This window comes from Coffea arabica, chromosome 8c (assembly GCF_036785885.1).
Source record: "Coffea arabica cultivar ET-39 chromosome 8c, Coffea Arabica ET-39 HiFi, whole genome shotgun sequence".
NCBI classification, from domain to species: Eukaryota; Viridiplantae; Streptophyta; class Magnoliopsida; order Gentianales; family Rubiaceae; genus Coffea; species Coffea arabica.
In genome coordinates, this window is record NC_092325.1 from 38412106 (window position 1) to 38431289 (window position 19184).

Below are 19184 nucleotides of genomic sequence, written 5' to 3' on the forward strand. Positions count from 1 at the left end.
AGCTTGTATTATCATGCTGTTGCTATGTGACAATCCTGTATTTTAATGGCAAAGGGGAAAAGGCAAAAATGATACACAGACGCACCACAAAAAAAGCACTTGCATGCATGATAAAGCTAGATGCAGAACCAACGAGAAACAACAAGATTCACAAGAATATACAAGAAAAAGAATCAATAGCCATAGAAGAAGCATATATTAACGATCACTGAAGAATCTCAACACTAACATATGACCACCAAGGATTTCTTAGCCTAAAAAATGCTCTCTTTTTTAGGGAAAAAAAAAGAGAAGATAATCCACTACCAAAAAGAAGCAGAAGAGAAAAACACACACAAGTAAACGGGAAAGAGCTTTCAATTTTACCAGTCAAAAGAAAACCACCGCAAAACAACCTGGAAGCTGGAGCAGCTAAAAAGCAGGTAGTACTAGTAGAAACTCGGTACAACCAGAGATAAGAACGGAAAATTGAATCCCCATTTTTTTTCCTCCCTAATGAATGTCTTCCTACATTTTCTTCAACGCAGTATCCTAGATATAGCCTGTGCTATAGTTCACTAGTAATTGTATATCAATACAGACATGCAAAGTCCCATCAGTATTCAGTCCATCACATCAACAAATAGAATAGGAAAGATAGATACGGTGGATGCTTGTGCTTCTTTTCATGCATTTGTTGTTTACTGGAGCAGGCATCCACAATGGGAAAAATGAAAAATCACGATAGTCTCCCATGTGTTTTGTATTTTGCAATTTACGCCCAGACGTTATTTTATTGGCACTTTATCCGTTTGACTGGTAGTCAAAGCATTCAAGTAGTAGCTATAGTGACGATTAACAAGTAAACAACAATAAGAAAATTGCCTATCAGTTCGGATTTGGCAATTTTTTTTCCAAAAATACCCTCCTTGGAAGGAAAAAGCATGCCCTTGCTAACGTATTTTGCAAAGAAAAATAAGAAAATCATAAACTTGATGATTTGAAAAAAATAAATTTTTTTTGCTTTTTCAAACTATTCTATCTAAAAGTTAAAAAAGACATTAATTTATCGTACAAATTATATCTTATAATTTGAACATCCAAGAAATCTTCTTTTGGAATTTTTTGGTATCTATAATCTTTTTAAGGGTATTATTTTACCACATCCCAAGTTTCTTGATTTGGTTCTTTTAGATGCTGTGATGAACAACATCTAGAGAAAGAACAACAAAATTAATTTGAAGAAATTTGAGACATTTTTTCCCTTTTACGGCTACAAATGTAGCACTTGAAAGTTTAAAGACTTGATCGATGAGGAAATGATAACAAAATATTTATGAGCTTGAAGGAAACATTTCTTTATAAATAATAGACGGGGCATTTTCATTGAAATTTTTAACGGTTTAAATGGGGGTATTTTCGTCTAGTTAAATGTTTCAACGAACCATTTGTTGAGATGGACTGATAGAGGAGATAAAATATAAAAAAATAAATAAAAATAACCTTATGGGGTAAAATACAAGCACCACAAACCTTATGGGGACTTTTTTATGATTTTTCCTTCACAATGGGCTTCTTATACCCAGCATTATACCCTATCTCATAGTTGGAGTATAGTTATAATGGAATAGTTACGATGCGTATCATGGTCATTACACGTGTAATAGATTGGCTGTGGGTTTCATTTGACATTTTTAAAAGCATTAAATTTTATGGGATATGTATTGTGAATTGTTAATATAAATATGTGATATGATTGTAAGTCCATGCTAATATATTTTGTAGAGTGTAATTAGTGAAAAATGTGTAATAAAAGACAAGATATTAAAATAGTAATATGGCATATGGATTATACTTTATTAAGTGTAATAGGAAAGATATTTAATGGTATGATTGAAAGTGTGTTTTTAGCGGATTTTTATTAGACAAATTTTTTAACAACTTTTTCTACAATAATTTTCGAAAACAGCCCAAAATTTTTAAAATATGCATCCTAAATATAAAAAATACACGCCATCTTTCTCTTTTACCACCACCCTCCCATCTCAACTTGCTTCTCTCACCTCTCTCATTGGTGACGTTGGCGCTAGCGCTGGTGCACCCTTCCCCTCTATTTTTTTTTTGTTGCCATTTTTTCTCTTTCCATCCCTCTTCTCCTTCCCCTTTCCCCTTCTTTTTCCTCTCCCTCATTTTCCTTCTTACCCTTCTCTCTTTGGCCACTTGACCAAAGCTAGCTGCATGATGAGTGACCAAAGGAGGGAGTCTAGCCGCATGATTAGAGTTGGTCGCATGATGAGTAGGCCTATCAACGGGTTCAAGTCGGAATTGAAATTTTCAAACCCAAAAATCATTTTAATGTATTAGACCCAGACCCGACCCATATACCCAACGGGTCATGTGTTTAAAATTTCGGATTCTGGTTCAACGGGTCCCGGGTCGGATCCGGGTCTACCCGAAAAGAAAAGACCCAACATGTATAATTCATTTTCTTTTATCCATGTTAACAGAAAGACCCAACATGATTCCAGGGTATTTAGCAAAAAAGCACTTATATGCAACTTATGATGAATACATTTACAGTCAAACAAGTTTGCCTCTTTCAAATCATAATTTCTTAGATGCTTCATATGGAATACGGGTAATTTGGTTAATTCGATAAAAAAAATAATTTGTTAATTTAGTAAAAGATTGTATTTAGAAATATTTATATTTTATAATTATTAATGTATTGTTTGGATCCGGGTAGAATACGGGTCAAAATCTTATATTCTATATCTTACCCGTTTTTTTTTTGTTATGATAAACAGGTACAGGTCCGGATCCGAGTATTGAAATTATTTCTCAACCCATATCTTGAAAAAATTATCGGGTCCGGATCCAAACCCGACCCGTTGATAGTCTTAATGATGAGCAACCAAAGGAGGGAAAGGAAGGGGGGGTTGATAATGGGAGGATGAGGGGGTTTGCTTGGGGAAGGGGGAGGAGGAGAAAGAAAGAAGGAAAGAGATAGGAAAGACGGAGAATGAGTAGGGGTGGGGGAGGGGGAAGAGATAGAGAAGGGAAAAAAAAAAAGAGGGGTAGCTATTGGCAATTGAAAGGTAGAAGAAGTTGATCTAGTGTGGAAGAGCAAGGAAAAAAACGAAAAGAAAGAAAAAGAAAAAGAAAAAGAAAAGAAAACAAGGAAATTTTATAATTTTTCCAAACCCTAAAAACATGCAAAATTTTCTACTGATTTTATAATAAGTTACAATAAAATTTTATATAAACATCCAAAAAAATATACTTTCCAAACAGACCTAGAGTAGAATATCAAGACTGATTGCATTTTACCATGGCCCCATTAGGATTAAGATTCAATGTTCTTTGTAATCACAGCCTTGAATGCAATTTATTGTGAGAAAATGATGTATTTACATTTGGATAGTTAAGATTGCAATTTTTTGACACAATTTTTAGTAAGTGAAAAAAGTTATGTTTTTGTATGTTATTATGTTAGCATTTACTTTTGTTATACTACTGTCTATTTATTAAATTAATGCCAACATTGTATAGTAAAATTCTTGGTGATAATTGTAGAAGTCTTTAATCTGTAATGATTCCACATCGGCTAGGGAGGAAGTCTTGGGCTGCTTTAATAACCTGTTGTGGTGTCCTCCACCTGACCGAGGCCTTTTGGTAAGGCATTAGCTTGTTGTGTTGTCCAGCACCATCAGGAACAAAACCCACAGCTCCACGGGCGGCTAATGGTCAAGGCTTCTTTTGCATAAAATACATGCACAATATTTTCTAGGAAAAGAAAAACGTGGTCAAAGATCTACTCGTTCAAGTTGGACAAAAAGATAATTAAAAAGGCACCATCCGCTTTGTTTCAGGATTGCAATTTCTTGATAATTTTTTTTATTAAGTTTCAGTATAAATTGTCTAATGATTATGTTGTTTTAAATATGTAAAGTCGAATTCAAAAAAGCGTTGAACTAATAGTTTTACAAAAGCTGTCATAATAAAACACGAGTTTTTGGCCAAAACAATCCACTTTCTCAGAAAAATAATTTCAAAGTAATTCTATTTTAGTTTTTATTCCCTTGTTAATCCATTTATTGCCACATAAGATTCCTATATATTTGTTTTAAAAGAATCACTCGTATTTATTTTTTTCCTTATATTACAAGCTTCTTTTTGTTTCTATTTGGTGCTCCACAAGCATAATGCAGGCAAACTAAAAAAGTAAAGTAAATCCATATTAATTATTGCTTTAAATTTATCAACTATCCCTTGAGTTGCAACAATTTTGCTTGCAGGTGTGTTTGGATTGCATTTTCCGTCATTTTTCATGGAAAAATTACTGTAGCGATTTGATATATGTGAAGAAAAAAGGTGATAGGGAAATGTGATCACGGAAAATGACAATATTTTCCGACGAAAACAAGCAATCCAAACAATAACGCCAAACCTCACCTATTGAGCACTCTTATGGGATCACCTCACCAGATAGCAAACCCATGTTACATATATATCCTACCTTCCGGCTATATCTCGCTTTTATTCTTTCATTGCCATTATTCATCCCTAGCATTGTTCTTAATTGTTAGATTGCAAGTTCCTTTCTTTATTTATTGTTACATGCAATTTCATACACGATGAACTCTCGACTTTATACATTTTAAAAAAATTTGGAAAATTGATTGTATGACACACTAGTAAATATTTCAAGATAATAATCATTAATTTAACATCAACTATAAAAGTTCCATTTTAAAGGAAAAGATAAATGAAAAAAAGTCTTGCATTTTTTGATCCATCACAAAGATCTAAGTAAGTCATGATTAGCACTAGAATTAACACCAAGGTTGGTTAATAGTTGATATTTGGAAAAGTTATCATTGTGCATTCTAACAATGACAAATCATGAATTAACACAATAGATCTCGAAAGATTCTCAGTTTATTTATATGGCAATTCATTATACACATGATACGAAAAATTTTTTAGTTGCTATGACTATTTAAGAAATTTTCAAATATACAAGAATTGCCTTGAGGTAGACAATGAATTATAAATAGAGAAGAAGTAGCAAAATTAGAACTATTGAAAAATAATTAATAATTCGTCTAATGTGAATTAACAACCAAGCTCTTAAGAGTAATTATTAACATTTTAATCGGGATTTACCTCTCAAAATGAAATAAGATAAGAGCGAAAGTTTCCATATTTAAGTCCACATGCCAATAAGTAGAATAACAAGGGAATAACATTAGTTTGGAAATATCTTTTAAGAGGAAGATTATTGTTGCAATAAAACACAATATAAGCTATAAATGCAGACTCAAATCTTGGCAAATGTCACTCATTTTATGAGTGTTCAAGAACACAAAAAAAAAGTGTATATTATTATACAAATATGCGATGAAAGGATATGTCCAAGAAACACAAATTAAGGTTTACAACAAAATAGTAACACCAAAACAACATTGACCAAAGGAGTCAATAAAAGAAAAAGAGTGTAACAAAATCAAATAAAATAAAAAGAACAAAAAATATATGCACTTAAAAAAAAAGGAAGCAAAAATAAAGCACCTAAAGTTTGGGCGGGAAAATTCCCAATGACCATAACGCCAATTCTTCTTCAAAAAGCGCACGATTCCGTTGACCGGCAACCCCTGCGTTAGTCTCCGTTCCTATGCACAGAGTCTCTCTGTCTCTATCAGCCTATGCTTATAAAAAAAAAAAAGAAGTTGTTGATAGAGTACGTGAAAGCATAGAGATATGCGGGTGACTCGGCAGCGAGAGACGGCGACCGCCAAGAATTTGCAGCAGCTCGAGGATGACGACGTCGTCTTTATTAAGGAGGTGGAGGTGGAGGCGGAGGCGGAAGCCTCGCCACCGCCACTGCACTCGGAAATGGAGATTCAACGGAAAAAGCTGCGTCAGCGCTGGGAGTTAGCTTCCATCCTCAATTTCCTCAACGTAAATAAATTTCCTTCCTTCTTTTCAAAATCGTTTGGATTAGAATGAAAATCGAAGCCTTTTTTATCTTTTTCGCAACTTTCTGTAGAATGTTGCTGCTTTTTACAGGTGTTTGAGCCCGTAATCAAGAGCAATTTGAAGATTTCAGCTGAAGAAATCGAGTCGGCGCTTATCGAACCAAATGATTCACTTGCTCAACTTCACATTTGCCTCTTGAAGGTTCTCTTCTTCTGCCATCGCTTCTTCCTTCTGTTAATGCTTTCCATATTTATATGCAAGGGAGAAAAAGTTGCATAGTGGATAGTACTTGGCAGTTTCTTAATGACTGGGGCTCAACGCAAACTAATAATTGTTAAACGCGGTTTTATATTCGCGAAAGAAAAGATTTTGCCAAAACATCGAACATTTGATGCCTGGAGTTAAAAGAAAAAGAAGCGTTGATGGTTTTCTTTAGTGTGGTTTCACTTGCACCATGAGCTAAGGTATTGCGATTGCAAGAGTAATTAGGAGAGTTCTAGCAATTAGAACACATCTTGGTATTATTTGCGAGAGTAACACAAATATGTCTAATGAGTTGAAGTCTTGCGTCTTTCATTCATGGCTACTCTGCTATTTTACGAACCTAGATACTCTTTACGTTTCAAATTAATGACCTTCTTCCCTATTTAGCATTTTGCAAATGAATGCCTAGTTTCCTGACATAGATGTTTAATGTAATCTGAGAAAAGTTGACTGCTATAGATTTCTTAACCTATTGTGTGATTATCACTTATCTTATGTTTTGAACCTTCTCTCAGGGGATACTCCCACCAAGCAAGATGCAGCATGTTTCTGATGCTTGGGTATCTATACTTTCTAAGAAGCTTTCAGTGTGGTGGCCATGGGTAGGCCACTAGAGACTTAAAATGTAGCAAATCTGGTGTAATTCAAAAGAAATCAATAGATTGAAATTTCTAATTATTGCAGGTCGCAGAAGGAGATTTTCCTTTGACTGCTGGCAAGGGGTATGCTATTTCACTTTCTGGGTACATTTCATGCCTGATGTCTTCTAGGCTGATAACTCTCAGTAGTTGCTTATCTTTGGTGATGGCACAACTTTCCCAGAGAAGAGATGAACAGATACAAGGAACTTGATCCTACGATTCGCCTATTCATTCTCAAAGCACTTTGTGAGATTCGAGCTGACGTATTACATCTTCCCTTTTATTTTTCTTTCACATGCCCACTTGTATTTCTCTGAAGTTTTTTGGTTTTCATCCATGCAAATACGGAATACTGAATTGTCTTGAACAGTATAAAATCTTTTGCTTTTCAGTCACATATGTTTGCTAACATCTTTTGATTAAAACAATTTACTTGACAAATTCCAATCCCCTTTTTATTTTTCCAATCAATTTTTTATCTCACATACATCACATCACACAAAATACTACAGTGATTATCTCAAATAAATTCTTATCCAAACAAACTTTTCTTTCGGTATGACCTTAAAGATATCTTTCTTTTTTGCTGTCAATATATCATGTCTTGTTTGCTTACAGCAAGATGATGTTGTGTTTTATATCAATGACAACATAAAAAGTGGAGGTGAAGTTTCCACTTTTCAAAAGGAGAAGCTTGGGGGAGATGGAAATGGGACTTTGTACTGGTAATTTGTCAACAGTGCACTTGAAAAATTTGAGAACATTATGGATAAAATTATTTAAGGTTTTCTTGTGATAGGTATGATGGCAATGCAGTCACTGGTCACAGATTGTACAAGGAAGTTCAAATGTTTGACTTTAAGCCAAAAGCTAAGGTCAAGGGAAACAAGCTAGGGATAACTTCTCACTGGGAGACACTTGCAACTAATTTTGAGGAATTTCGTAAAGTGTTGGTACGACATGGTTACCCTGCAAAGCAGGAAAGAACGTTATCCTTAATTTGATCTTTTTGAGTACTAGAAGTAATGAAAATGTTTCTTTTCTTTGTTATTGTTAGAATGCGTTCTCTTCTAGTAAAGTAAAGTTGGAAGTAGCGGTTGGCAAGGCCGTTGAGGCTGATATTATGCCTGCTCTTGAGAAACTTCAGAAGGTTAGTTCCCTGAAATTCCTTCATATGCATGACTTAAAGTTTCTTGTTATTATTGTAGGTATAGCAACATTAGTATTTCTGCATTGCTTTTGCAGTGTTAATGCATCTCTGTTAGTTTCTTCAAACAGAAAAAAGAAAGGGAACTGAAGCAGCAGCAAAGAAAGGAAGGGCTTCTGAATGTTTCACGAATTTCGGTAACAACTCGCTCTAGCCGTAGACTGAGGCCTGTCAGTTATAAATTTGGTATGGCACATCATACCACTTATCTAACTTACTTTCCAAACCTATTGCATATGACACTTGTCAAACTACTGTCCAAACTTAGCATAAGATTGTGCACGTGAACCTCTTTAATGCAGTGATACAAACACCATGGATTACAGAATTTAAGTGTACAGACTTGACAGATATAGGGGCCTACAGGGTTTAATACCAGTGACCCAAAAATAGAAAAGGAAAAGAATACTCATAGAATATTCTTTTTTTGACACATCCAGCTGTAACTATTTAATTGTAAACTTTAATTCTTAGTGATCTTGCCCCAAAGAATGTGTAAGCATATAGGAGCAATGAACTAGAGTGCATTTTAAACTCCACTGTTGAACTTCTGCCGGCTCTTTTCTGTACTTTTCTTGTCAAGCCTTTTGAGGAAATGGGTTCTTACATTGTTCAGTCTTTTTTTTTTTTTTTTATTGTGAAACAGTTATAGATTTTGTCCATCAGATGCTACTCCTTAGTTAATATAGGCTTGAAAGAGGCATAAGCTTGATGCAACCAAGACCAAAAAGGAACTTTTGCAAGCATTGATATATGAAAAACAAACTGAATTTTAGTCAAAACTAGTTGTTTTGGCAAACCCCTTGCTCATTTAAATGCAGTGTTACTTATTGATACATATGATTTTGCTACTATGTTTTCAAACTGAGTTGGTTTTAATATGTAAATTTTCTGCAGAAGAATATGATAGAGCCATTGAAGAGGCAATAGATGTGGCACAGTATGTTTCCTGAATCTTGCTTTCTGTAGCTTATATTTATTTCCTGTGTGGTTGCACTTCAATAGTTGCAATAACCCTTTGAATAATGCCTTTGGCTCATTATTTGAATTTCTCTGAGAACAATTTTCCTTTGACATTTCTACTTGTGTCTGTCTCAATATTCCAGAATAGCTTATGTCAAGTTCCAAACTGCTTCAAGCACGCCAATAATAAGAAGATACCTACTTAGGCAATCATAATTCAATGTGTTTACTTCATCAATCAGCATTTCCTTTGATGTACTTAAGACAGTCATAATCCCTCTTAAGTCATCATAGCTTTGACATACTTCTCTGACTTGAAGAGCGTATCCTATTTGTAAACCCTGCCTGAACATTATGCCAGGTCTGACGGGCCTCTGTGACTCTAGTGTAAAGGGCATGCAGCTTCCAGTTATCTCTAGCCTTATTAATCGCTTTCTTATCATTTTAAGATTTTAATAGTGCAATAGTGGTACTTCTTCCTTCAGTGTCCCATCATACCATGTTGGACATCAATGCTTGTGTGCCATGGGAGATGTTACATATCTCAAACTTAGCTAGATATTGCTCCTGCTGAATCCCACTTGCATTTCAGAAACAAGAAGACAACTGAACAGCTAAGGTGTGAAGTGAAGCATGATGTGCGGGGAAGAAAGGATCAAATTCTCTCTATTGATGTTTCAAATTCTGGCCACTCAAGGGAGAGTCAGTCTACTGAGAGTGACACCGACTCTGAGAAGCATGAATTCACTTATGAGGGTCTGAATGCAAATGATGATTCTGAGGATGTTGGTGTTGATGTCGACAAAGAGGTAATAAATTTGTTTGAGGGAAACAACAAAGTTGACCAGAAAAATAGTTTAAACCCTGTGTTCCGTAATTTGGATGGTTGGTTAGTCCATGAATCCAATGCTTCACGTGGCTGTAAGAGACATGGTGGGAATACCAACATGAAAATTCCAGAAATTGTAAGCTTAACTACAAAGAACCGATTGAGGCAACGACCTGTAGTCAACGCTGCTATGGAGTCTGGTATTGTCCCTGATTCAGATGATGAAAAGTCGCCAAAAGATGTGAACAAGAGAGTAAGAATCTGCAGAAACGCATCACAGGATGCTGCTACTGACATTGATGCATCAGGCAGCTCAAAGAATTGGGATTGGAAGTAGGTTAGGTAACAAGGGATGTTACTAATTGTGTTGTCTTTCAGAAACAAAATTTTGACAGATGTAAAAATGTAGTTTGCTATTGGAAAGAATAGAAGCTGTGGTAGATCAGCTTAACTTTATTAGATTGAATTTGAATGTTTAAATCCATGGCACTATTATCAGGCTATTACTGCAAACTGCCCAGTTCATGATTTGATGCCCTTTTATGAAAAAGGACTGTAGCATTTTTTTGATATGATGTATGTGAAATAAAAAGGTGATTGAAAAATGTGTTGATGATTCAAATAAATCAGTGTGTGTAAATAAGGTGTAAATAAAGTGTAATTTTGTTCAATCCAAACAAAGCGACGTCACATCGGATGATAAAAGAGGAGACGTTAGGAAACAGGGACTTAGACAATCAATTGCTCCTCTATGGTCAGCTTTGCTGCCGCTTCGTAAGGTTCGTTGAAGTATGTTACGTTATACTCGTTTTTCTTTTCTTTATTAGGAAGGATAGCCCGCGCGACGCGCGGGAATTTGGTGCTTGTGATTCAAGATAATTAATAATTATTGTTTAATATTTTGTAGTATAGGAACTGAAGTATGATGATTTTATCGTGTGATTTTAATAGAAAAATGATAAGTTACATAGTGAGTCAATAAAAATAATGTGCAATAAAACATCCTTATCGTTATACTATATAAGAATCCGTTGTGATCAAAGGTTATGTTTGAATTTCAACTGCAAAGATAAAGGTAGTTTGAAAATGTAAAAATGTTTGAAGTGCAATTGAAAAGTATCTAAATGTCTCTTCTAAAACTTATTCAATATGATAAAATATTTTAAAATATCAATTGGACCTTTCATCTCTCGAATCTATATATATTCGTGAAAGATTCTCAAGCAATGCTTCTGATTTCTCCATCGACTTAAACTCAATCTGAATTATCAAGTCAAGTTTATCCATCAATTATTTTGCGTCCAATCTAATCTAAAATAATTTTATTTTTTACTAACTATTTATATAATTTGGTGGGTATAATACGACTTAATCACATGTTTCTTACAGAGATAATAATATCTAAAAATGATAGATAGATAAGAAACTTAAATGGTATTTTTCAAAATTTTGTAGAAACTATTCAGATTTGGTATTTTTTGCTAGGGGTATTTCTTTATAATCTCATAAATAAGTTCAAATCTGCATAATTGTTAAAGATCTGAATTGAAACTATCTTGATTATAAACAATTGGTGCAAATAATATTCTCTAAAATTGAAATTGTAGAAAATGGTAAGTAAAATCAGAAGAAATTCCTCATATGAATTTGAATTGCAAACTATAGGTAGAAACTGCTTAATGATATTTTTCAATGTTTACTTGTATAAGTATTTAATATAACATCTCTACTTAATTGACTCGTTTGAACTATGGATAATAATTGCTTCAATCAAATCAAGAAACATTATTTATCATTGTATAACATACAATTATGAGTAAATGAATTAATACAATGCAATCAAAATGGTGCTGTAGTTAAAGCATTTAAACTCATCAAGTTCCATTACAAATTCTTTTACATGGTATAAAAAAACAAATTTTTTGTATTTGAAACTATATAAACAGTATAATACAAGAACGAGATCATAACATAGAAAACAAATAGAGTGCAAATGACATCTTGGCACTATGTAGCATGATTAATTTTCTTTTTTAGTTTCAATGAAATACAAAATTCTAAGTTAATAAATTTTACAATCATAAAATTCTCAATTAAAATAAACACAAGTTGAATTTCAAATCATATTACATGAAAAAATAACTACTTGAACCATAACTACTGGAATGTAGTCAATAGATCCCTGGAGTCAAGAATAATATGAGAAAGTTCATGAAAAATAAGGTTATTTGACTTTAAAAAAGAGATAATATCTTGGCTGAGGAAGAAAAGATGATAAAATTGCTTTTCTGATTATTTTAGAAAGCGACAACATTATCCCAAATTGTACTTTGACCAGAGACAGAATCTCTGGGATCTACTAAGAAAAACAATACAATTAGTCAGTTTTTTGAATTAGAAGTATCAAAAGGTAAACTATATGGAGTTTTTGAATAAATCAATCATCAGAAAAAAAAACTACAATCAAAGAAGACAAACTCAAAGAACTCACCTCAATTTAAAGGAAACCGAAAAAGAAGAAAGAGTATCGGCTAAACATAGGGACATAAATATGATAATGATTGTTCAGCTAATAATTAAGTTAATTAATTATAATTAAAATCTAATTATGTAAACATCCAATTAATTCCTTAACGGATGATAAAGGTTTCAGGAAATTGGAAGGCTTGGATATTAGTATAATAAATGATTAAAAGGACATTTATGTAATTCTATCAAAATACAAACTTTATTCAGTTGTACTTGATACTCAATTTGACACTAAATATTGTAACATACCAAACCTGCCCCTAACCTTAAATGTCTGAAAGGTTATATAAGTAATTATAATGAAATTAAAGCTATAATGACTTGTACTCAATGTTCCAATTACTCTTTAAACATTCTCACATTCCCAAAATAGCCTCACCCCTGCGGTTGAAATCTAATTCTAAACTCGTTCTTATATAGTATAAGGATTTCTAATTTCAAATGCCAAATTTAGAAAACAGATGCGTAGTCAGGAATGGATAGTAATTCAATGCAAGCTATATGGCGATCAGGCAAGATACAGGTTTTTGGGGGTAAAGGTGTAATTAAGAAATTTAAATGGGATAATTTCAGAAACCTCTACTGAATTTATCATAATATCACTCAGCTTTTCTCAAGTTTTTAAAATCTCACTTACCTTCTTTTGTCAACTTACAAGACTAAATATTCCTATCAAAGATCACCAGTCGACAACATTACCCTTACTCTTAATAACTATTTAACCAAAAAGTCAAAACAAAATAAAATTTTAAAAGCAAAAAATGTAAATTAAAAAAAAATTGTTAGCTAATAATAGTCTATATTTCTTTACATTGCAGTTATGGTAGAATCGCAAAGGACATGAATAAATTAAATCTAGTCAAGATCAACAATTTAGGAGGATTTTAGAGAGTAGTTAACACTTTAAAAAATTTCGTACACAATTACAATTAAGAAAGTCAAGATATTTTTTGGAGAAATATATTTTAATTCATGGTGTAGTTTAAGTTGTATTGAAAACTAAAATAATCTCTTCATACTTGTGAATTTTTCAAGGTGTAATTTTTGTTTTTGTTCCAATACAACTAAAATAAATAGTTTAAGTTAAGAAATTTACACATTATAAAAATTTAACCTTATTTTATTTTTTATTGTTATTATAAATTTCATAACTAGGATAATATAAGAATAGTATTAGAACAAAAGTTTTTATCTTTCTTGTATTTCCTCCAAAGGGGTTAAAATATTACAAGAAACATTAACTCAAGGGAAGTAAGTGAGATTTTAAAAATTTTAGGAGAGTTGAGTGATATGATAAAAAATCTTGAGGGAGGTTTCTGAAATTATCCCAATTTAAATAGGACAAAATATGTTAAGAAATCTACTGGCCACAGTTTACCTATTTTTTCAATGAATCATAACCTACTTCAATAATTTACCTCTCTATTATATGCTCTATAATGTAAACTTAGGTAAATTGGTATTGGATAAGAGTTTTTGACGTTTCGTCTAGATATTTTCAAAGACAATCCTAAACCTTTCTAGAGCGCTGTGGGTCGAGGATTACAAATTACCTCGCAAAGGAAGGACTAATAGAATCAAAGCATAATTGATAATTCAAGTAAGAAATAACACTCCCCTTAATAAGAGGGGAAAATCTGCTTTGAGTGGGAAAGAAGAAATCGATGGTCGTTGTTGAATTCACAGAATATGAACTATAAGTCAATTAGCAGCAAACTGAGCACGCAAGTCAGGATGGCCGAGTGGTCTAAGGCGCCAGACTCAAGTTCTGGTCCTCGTGAGAGGGCGTGGGTTCAAATCCCACTTCTGACACGTTTCACAAATCTTTTTTCCCTTGTTATTTATTACATTTTCAAAACAAAAATATATTCTTTTATGCGCTAAAAAAAGAAAACAAATATTTTCAATATCTTCTTTAGTTACTTACTGTCTTTTAACTCTAACTTCTATTTCCTCTCTGAGAGAAAAAAAAAAAAGAAAAATCTTCAACTTTTTAATTTACAATTTTGTAGTAATTGATTTTTATCTTTCCCACTTCTCTTTTATTCTTTCTAACGTCAAATACAGATTTGCGGCAGCAACCGAGGAATATTGCAGGATGAGCAGCGGCAGGGAAGGTCGACGACGTCGCATAGTCGACAGAGGAACCGATCGTTTAGCCCTAATCACCGGCCAAATCCGAACCCTCCCATCCGATTCCGAATCCGATCATTCGCACGGTTCCCACTCCCACACCGCCTCATGTCCGCCGTCGATTTCTCAGTCCCACGGTAAACGCGCAGTAACATTTCTTAGCAATCTGCTTATGAAAACTTATCACATTGTCTGATTTAATTGTCCTAATTTTTTGTAATTAGCATAATTTTTTTAACGCGTTTAATATATGATATTTGGATGTGCGCAAATTGAATCGAAGATGTTGAGATTTGGTTTCCAATTTATTAGTATAAGTTTTTAGGGAATGTGTTTCTTCATCTGCATAACTTCTTGAGCTGGATATAAGGTTGGAGAATATTTTGTCATCTTGCTATTGATATTCTGGACTCGCGATATCAATTTGATTTTAGCAATTTCTCTGTGAAGTTTAGATTTTGGTAATGGTGAAGATGGCTTTTGTCTTGTTACTGTTTTGATATTTGTCTATCCTTTTGTTGGAGTTCGGGATGGGGATGAAGAGGGGAAGAAAATTCATTTCATCTGTTGTAGGTTTTAGTGCAGCAGGCCAATTACGAGAAAATAGTTACTGATTGGGCCATAACTGTGAGTCCCGATTTTCTGACAATTTTGGTGAAATCTGTGAACTTCTCCGCTAGATGATTCTTGCTGCTTATGCAGCCATTGCACTGTTTCTCAGAAGGATGGGCTATTGTTATCCCAGAAAAACAGCAATAGTTTATGTGTATGAAAGTTGAGATCATGTTGATATTGTGTTTGTCGATGGCATTTTGTCATTTAATATTCTCTTATTCACAGATGCTGTAGCTTCCCCCCAGACCCAGGATAAATCCTCGGGGTCACTGCCACCAAGTCTTGACTCTGTCAGTGAAATTAGCGAGCATTTTATGACTGGGGACAGAGGTGGACCAATTATGCGCGAATGTGAGAGTAGCATGGAATCCTCTAAAGTATCTTCCTTTGATCTTGATGGCAAAGGATCACCAGCTCAGGATCCTCAGCTTTTTGTCTCCCAGAAAGACCACTATTTTGAGGCAATATCTCATTTTCACAAAATTGTTTCACCTAAGGCAGTGAAATTGGAAATTGTAGCGACAGAGAGCACTCGCACTTTGTGTGCCCTAGTGGTGGCCATACTAGTAGTTTTGGCTTCTGTGGGGTTTCCAATATTAGGTAGCAGCTTTTTTAAGAGCGTTGTATTTTTCAGACCACTTTATCTACTTCTCCTGACCAATGTAACAATTGTAGTAGCACGGCTTCTAGAAAGGCAAAGAGGTTTAGGGAGGCCTGAACAGCAACCAACCAGCAGTCCTTCGGTTGGTGAGACTGGCTTTGCTGATCAACTTGGGAGTGCTCTGGAATTGGCATTCCTTTTGCAGGATGTCACAGGTGCGATGTTCATGGACTGTAGCATTTATGCAGTAACGGTTATTTGTGGCCTTTCATTGGCTGGAAAACTCGGCTGGTAAAATTTGTTTTGGCTTTGTCATGTAGCAGTTAATAATCTCTGCCAAGGAGTTGTTGTCATTTGGAGCTTTTACCGTGCTTCAATGTAGAATGTAGAATAATGCCTCAAATATTTAAGATAGTTAAAATTAGTTCTTCATCATTTTGTTAATTCAAATTATAATGCTTTGATTCAAATTGATGTGTGCACTTTGTGGGTTTTTCGAGTCCTGTTTCTATTGCTGCAGATGATAATATCTGATGCAGAAATTGAGGGGAATTTCATTCCCTGCGCTTTACCAGTTTGTAAAGATTTGCCTTGGAGATTCAGCGTCCCTTAATAAATATCAAGGAATGAGAGAACATACTCGGGGGCTGTGGAAGCTGCTAAGCAGCTCCTATTTTTTCAGTGATAGATAGTATTCTGAAGTATGAGTTTTTAATTCTTGACATTCATCTAGTGAATGCAGAATATGTGTGATTTGCGTACTTGTAACTGACCAAAAAGACCTCTGTAGGCTTGCTGTTCTAGCGTGTACTAAAATGATGCGAGTCCTGGAACGGTTCTTCTGCTAATAGAACCTACAAATGAAAACTTTAGCTGAATATATAAACTGATTTACCCAGCCAAAAAAGAAAAACGTAATTACATAGTTAGAGTATTGTTAACGTGATTAAAGTACCAAAATTATGATAACATAATTACATACTGTTAGTAGAGCGGCCTTTGCCCTGCAAAGATTGGATTGATAATAACACCAAAATGATAGTTGATTACATCTTGTAGTTAAATTTTTGATTGATGGTAGATCATACAGTCTGGAAGATATCAACATATTCAGAATACAAACATATATTCTTCTTTCTCCTAAACTACCAAACTAAAAAAAGAGAGCATTTCCAACTGATTGTGCTCCTTGAAACTTTATTGCTAGAAGAAAAGGTGGTGTGGTGTACCTTCATATGGGAGCAAGAAACCTTCGGAGCTGTTAAAGTTCGTGTACCTTCTAAAAGGCATTGACAGCAGGATATCCAAAGCTTTTTGAGCTGACTCTTTCTTTCCAAAGCTAATTCTATAATTTGAAACTGCATGCTTCTAAGGCTGTCTAGCTTAATAATTGTAAGATGCTTGGCCCCCAGCCCCCAAGCTTCAATGCAACTACTTAAGCTTCAAACTTGCACCTAATTTGTTGAGGAAAGAGGTAGAAAATCACCCTCTACCAACAAAGTGCTCTGTGTTTTTATTAAAAAGCCATTTCCACCAACAGAACTCCTGAAGAGAGCACAGAAATGACAGTCTGCAGTTTCCACGGCATACTGCAAAAGTAAATTTTGAATGCTTCTCTGACCATGCATGATTTATCTAATATCTTCTAACATGGTTATAGCATCTATCTGATCATTGGTTTCACTTTGCTGCGATGCCATCAGATTCAGTATCCAATACAGATCCTTGGTAAATGGCTTTGAATCGTCTCCTGATACAAATTCTTGAACTGAATTGTTCGCCTCAATCGAACTGCAACCAGGTGTTTTATTCATGCTCTTACTTCGAATAAATTTTCTCATTCTTGAAACACTGTCCCACTTTCCAAGGTCTGCATAAATATTTGCAAGCATGACGTAGTTCCCTGGGTCATCTGGTTCAAGCTCTAAGAGACGCTCCATTGCCACAACGGCAATTTCAAGATTCCGATAAATTCTGCAAGAGCTGAGCAGCGAACCCCATATAGCTGAATCTGGCGCCATTGGCATGCTCTTTATAAGTTTGAGAGCTCTTTCAAGGCACCCTGTCCTCCCAAGAAGATCAACTAAACATCCATAGTGCTCTATCCCTGGTTCTATGGTATGATTATTTCTCATAGAGTCAAAGTACCTTAAACCCTCGTTCAGTAAACCAGCATGCCCACAAGCTGATAGAAGACCAACAAAGGTTATCTCATTTGGTTCAACCCTTGCCCTAATCATCTCTTCAAATAATTCAATTGCTTCATTAGCTCGTCCATGATTAGCAAGCGCTCCAATCATCGTACTCCATGAGATGACATCTCTCTCTGAAATCCAATCAAACAACTGCCAAGCCTCATTCAAACTCCCACATTTTGCATACATTTCAATCAGTGCATTGCATACACAAGTTTTTCTCAGAAATCCCTTTTTCTCTGCGTAGAAATGAATCCACTTCCCAACCTCAAGAGCACCCAACTGTGCACAAGCTGGCAATACGGCAACCAAACTAATCCAATCAGGCTCAACACCAACCATTTGCATTCTCCGAAAAACATCCAAAGCGTCACCATAGCACCCCAACTTTGTGTACCCGGAGATCATTGCTGTCCAAGACACAATGTTCTTATTTGGCATTTCATCAAATAATGACCTTGCCCTCCTCAAATGACCCAACTTTATGTGCCCAGAAATGAGACTATTCCACGAAATCACATCTCTTTCACCCATTTCGTCAAACAACTTATGAGCCTCCCTCATGTCATCACACTTCACATACATATCAAGCATTGAATTCTCTATTACTCTATTAGACCTCAACCCATATTTACAAACATGCCCATGAACTTGTTTCCCCAAACAAACATTCAGAAGTCCTCCACAAGACCTAAGAACAAAAGGGTATGTAAATTTGTCAGGGAAAATGGGCTCTTCACCCTGTGGCTGTTTTAGCATCTGCTTGTATACATTTATTGTCAAGAGATACATCTGTTTATTTGTATAGGCTCTAATGATAGCATTGCACAAGAAAATATTAGGCTCAAGAACCTGCCTGAATAGCAAACTTGCATACTGTATTTCACCAATTTGAACACAAATATCCACCATTTTGGTCACCAAGAAATTGCTTTGTGCGAGAGAAAACTTGATCATTTGGGAATGTACTCTCTTCAAGTGTGACATATTCTTGCAATTTCTTAACATGGGCAAGAGCATATCTTCCACCCCTCTCATTGTCAAGAATCCTGCTTGGCTGGCCAATAAACAACTTAAATAAAACCAAACTTTTTCTGGGAATTATCCAAAAGTAGGAGTAACTCTACCAGGCTGCCAGCTGAGGCTTCTGGTTTTATTAGTTGGAACTTGAAGTTCTGATGCAGACAAAGAAACAAACACATAGATGCATATAGATACTCCTCATTCAGGAAATTTATCGAACAGG

At 34.7% G+C, this 19184-nt stretch overlaps 3 protein-coding genes and 1 non-coding gene across 5 annotated transcripts; 3 read left to right on the forward strand and 1 right to left on the reverse strand.

Moving 5' to 3' along the window:
- The first annotated feature begins 5705 nt into the window (after window positions 1-5705).
- Window positions 5706-10378, forward strand: LOC113706099 (DDT domain-containing protein DDR4-like). The gene is made up of 11 exons (XM_027227987.2): window positions 5706-5943; window positions 6052-6162; window positions 6741-6827; window positions 6910-6947; window positions 7048-7129; window positions 7485-7591; window positions 7666-7819; window positions 7924-8016; window positions 8145-8259; window positions 8971-9013; window positions 9629-10378. The coding sequence occupies exons 1-11, from the start codon at window positions 5743-5745 to the stop codon at window positions 10200-10202; spliced, it is 1605 nt and encodes a 534-aa protein (XP_027083788.1). The 5' UTR covers window positions 5706-5742; the 3' UTR covers window positions 10203-10378.
- Window positions 10379-14122: 3744 nt separating this feature from the next.
- Window positions 14123-14206, forward strand: TRNAL-CAA (transfer RNA leucine (anticodon CAA)). Its single transcript has one exon. It is a non-coding gene; the product is annotated as a tRNA-Leu (tRNA).
- A 110-nt stretch (window positions 14207-14316) lies between these two features.
- LOC113705469 (uncharacterized) lies at window positions 14317-16213 on the forward strand. 2 transcript variants are annotated; one of them, XM_027227327.2, is made up of 3 exons: window positions 14317-14664; window positions 15368-15742; window positions 15818-16213. In XM_027227327.2, exons 1-3 carry the CDS (start codon window positions 14493-14495, stop codon window positions 16036-16038), a joined length of 768 nt encoding a protein of 255 aa, XP_027083128.1. In that variant the 5' UTR covers window positions 14317-14492; the 3' UTR covers window positions 16039-16213. The 2 variants fall into 2 exon arrangements, with proteins under 2 accessions (XP_027083128.1, XP_027083127.1); XM_027227326.2 differs by having other exon boundaries at window positions 15368-16213.
- A 509-nt stretch (window positions 16214-16722) lies between these two features.
- Window positions 16723-18976, reverse strand: LOC113706462 (pentatricopeptide repeat-containing protein At2g20540-like). Its single transcript, XM_027228366.2, has one exon. The coding sequence runs from the start codon at window positions 18974-18976 to the stop codon at window positions 17375-17377; it is 1602 nt and encodes a 533-aa protein (XP_027084167.1). The 3' UTR covers window positions 16723-17374.
- Window positions 18977-19184: the final 208 nt, after the last annotated feature.

Bases quoted from the DNA above. Each gene is read 5' to 3' on its own strand.
- LOC113706099 (XM_027227987.2), top strand. From the start codon at position 5,743: ATGCGGGTGACTCGGCAGCGAGAGACGGCGACCGCCAAGAATTTGCAG. The intron at 7,130-7,484 runs GTATTACATCTT...GTTTGCTTACAG, and splicing joins TTTGTGAGATTCGAGCTGAC to CAAGATGATGTTGTGTTTTA. The intron at 8,017-8,144 runs GTTAGTTCCCTG...TTCTTCAAACAG, and splicing joins CTCTTGAGAAACTTCAGAAG to AAAAAAGAAAGGGAACTGAA.
- LOC113705469 (XM_027227326.2), top strand. From the start codon at position 14,493: ATGAGCAGCGGCAGGGAAGGTCGACGACGTCGCATAGTCGACAGAGGA. The intron at 14,665-15,367 runs GTAAACGCGCAG...TCTTATTCACAG, and splicing joins GTCGATTTCTCAGTCCCACG to ATGCTGTAGCTTCCCCCCAG.
- LOC113706462 (XM_027228366.2), bottom strand. From the start codon at position 18,976: ATGAGAGGGGTGGAAGATATGCTCTTGCCCATGTTAAGAAATTGCAAG.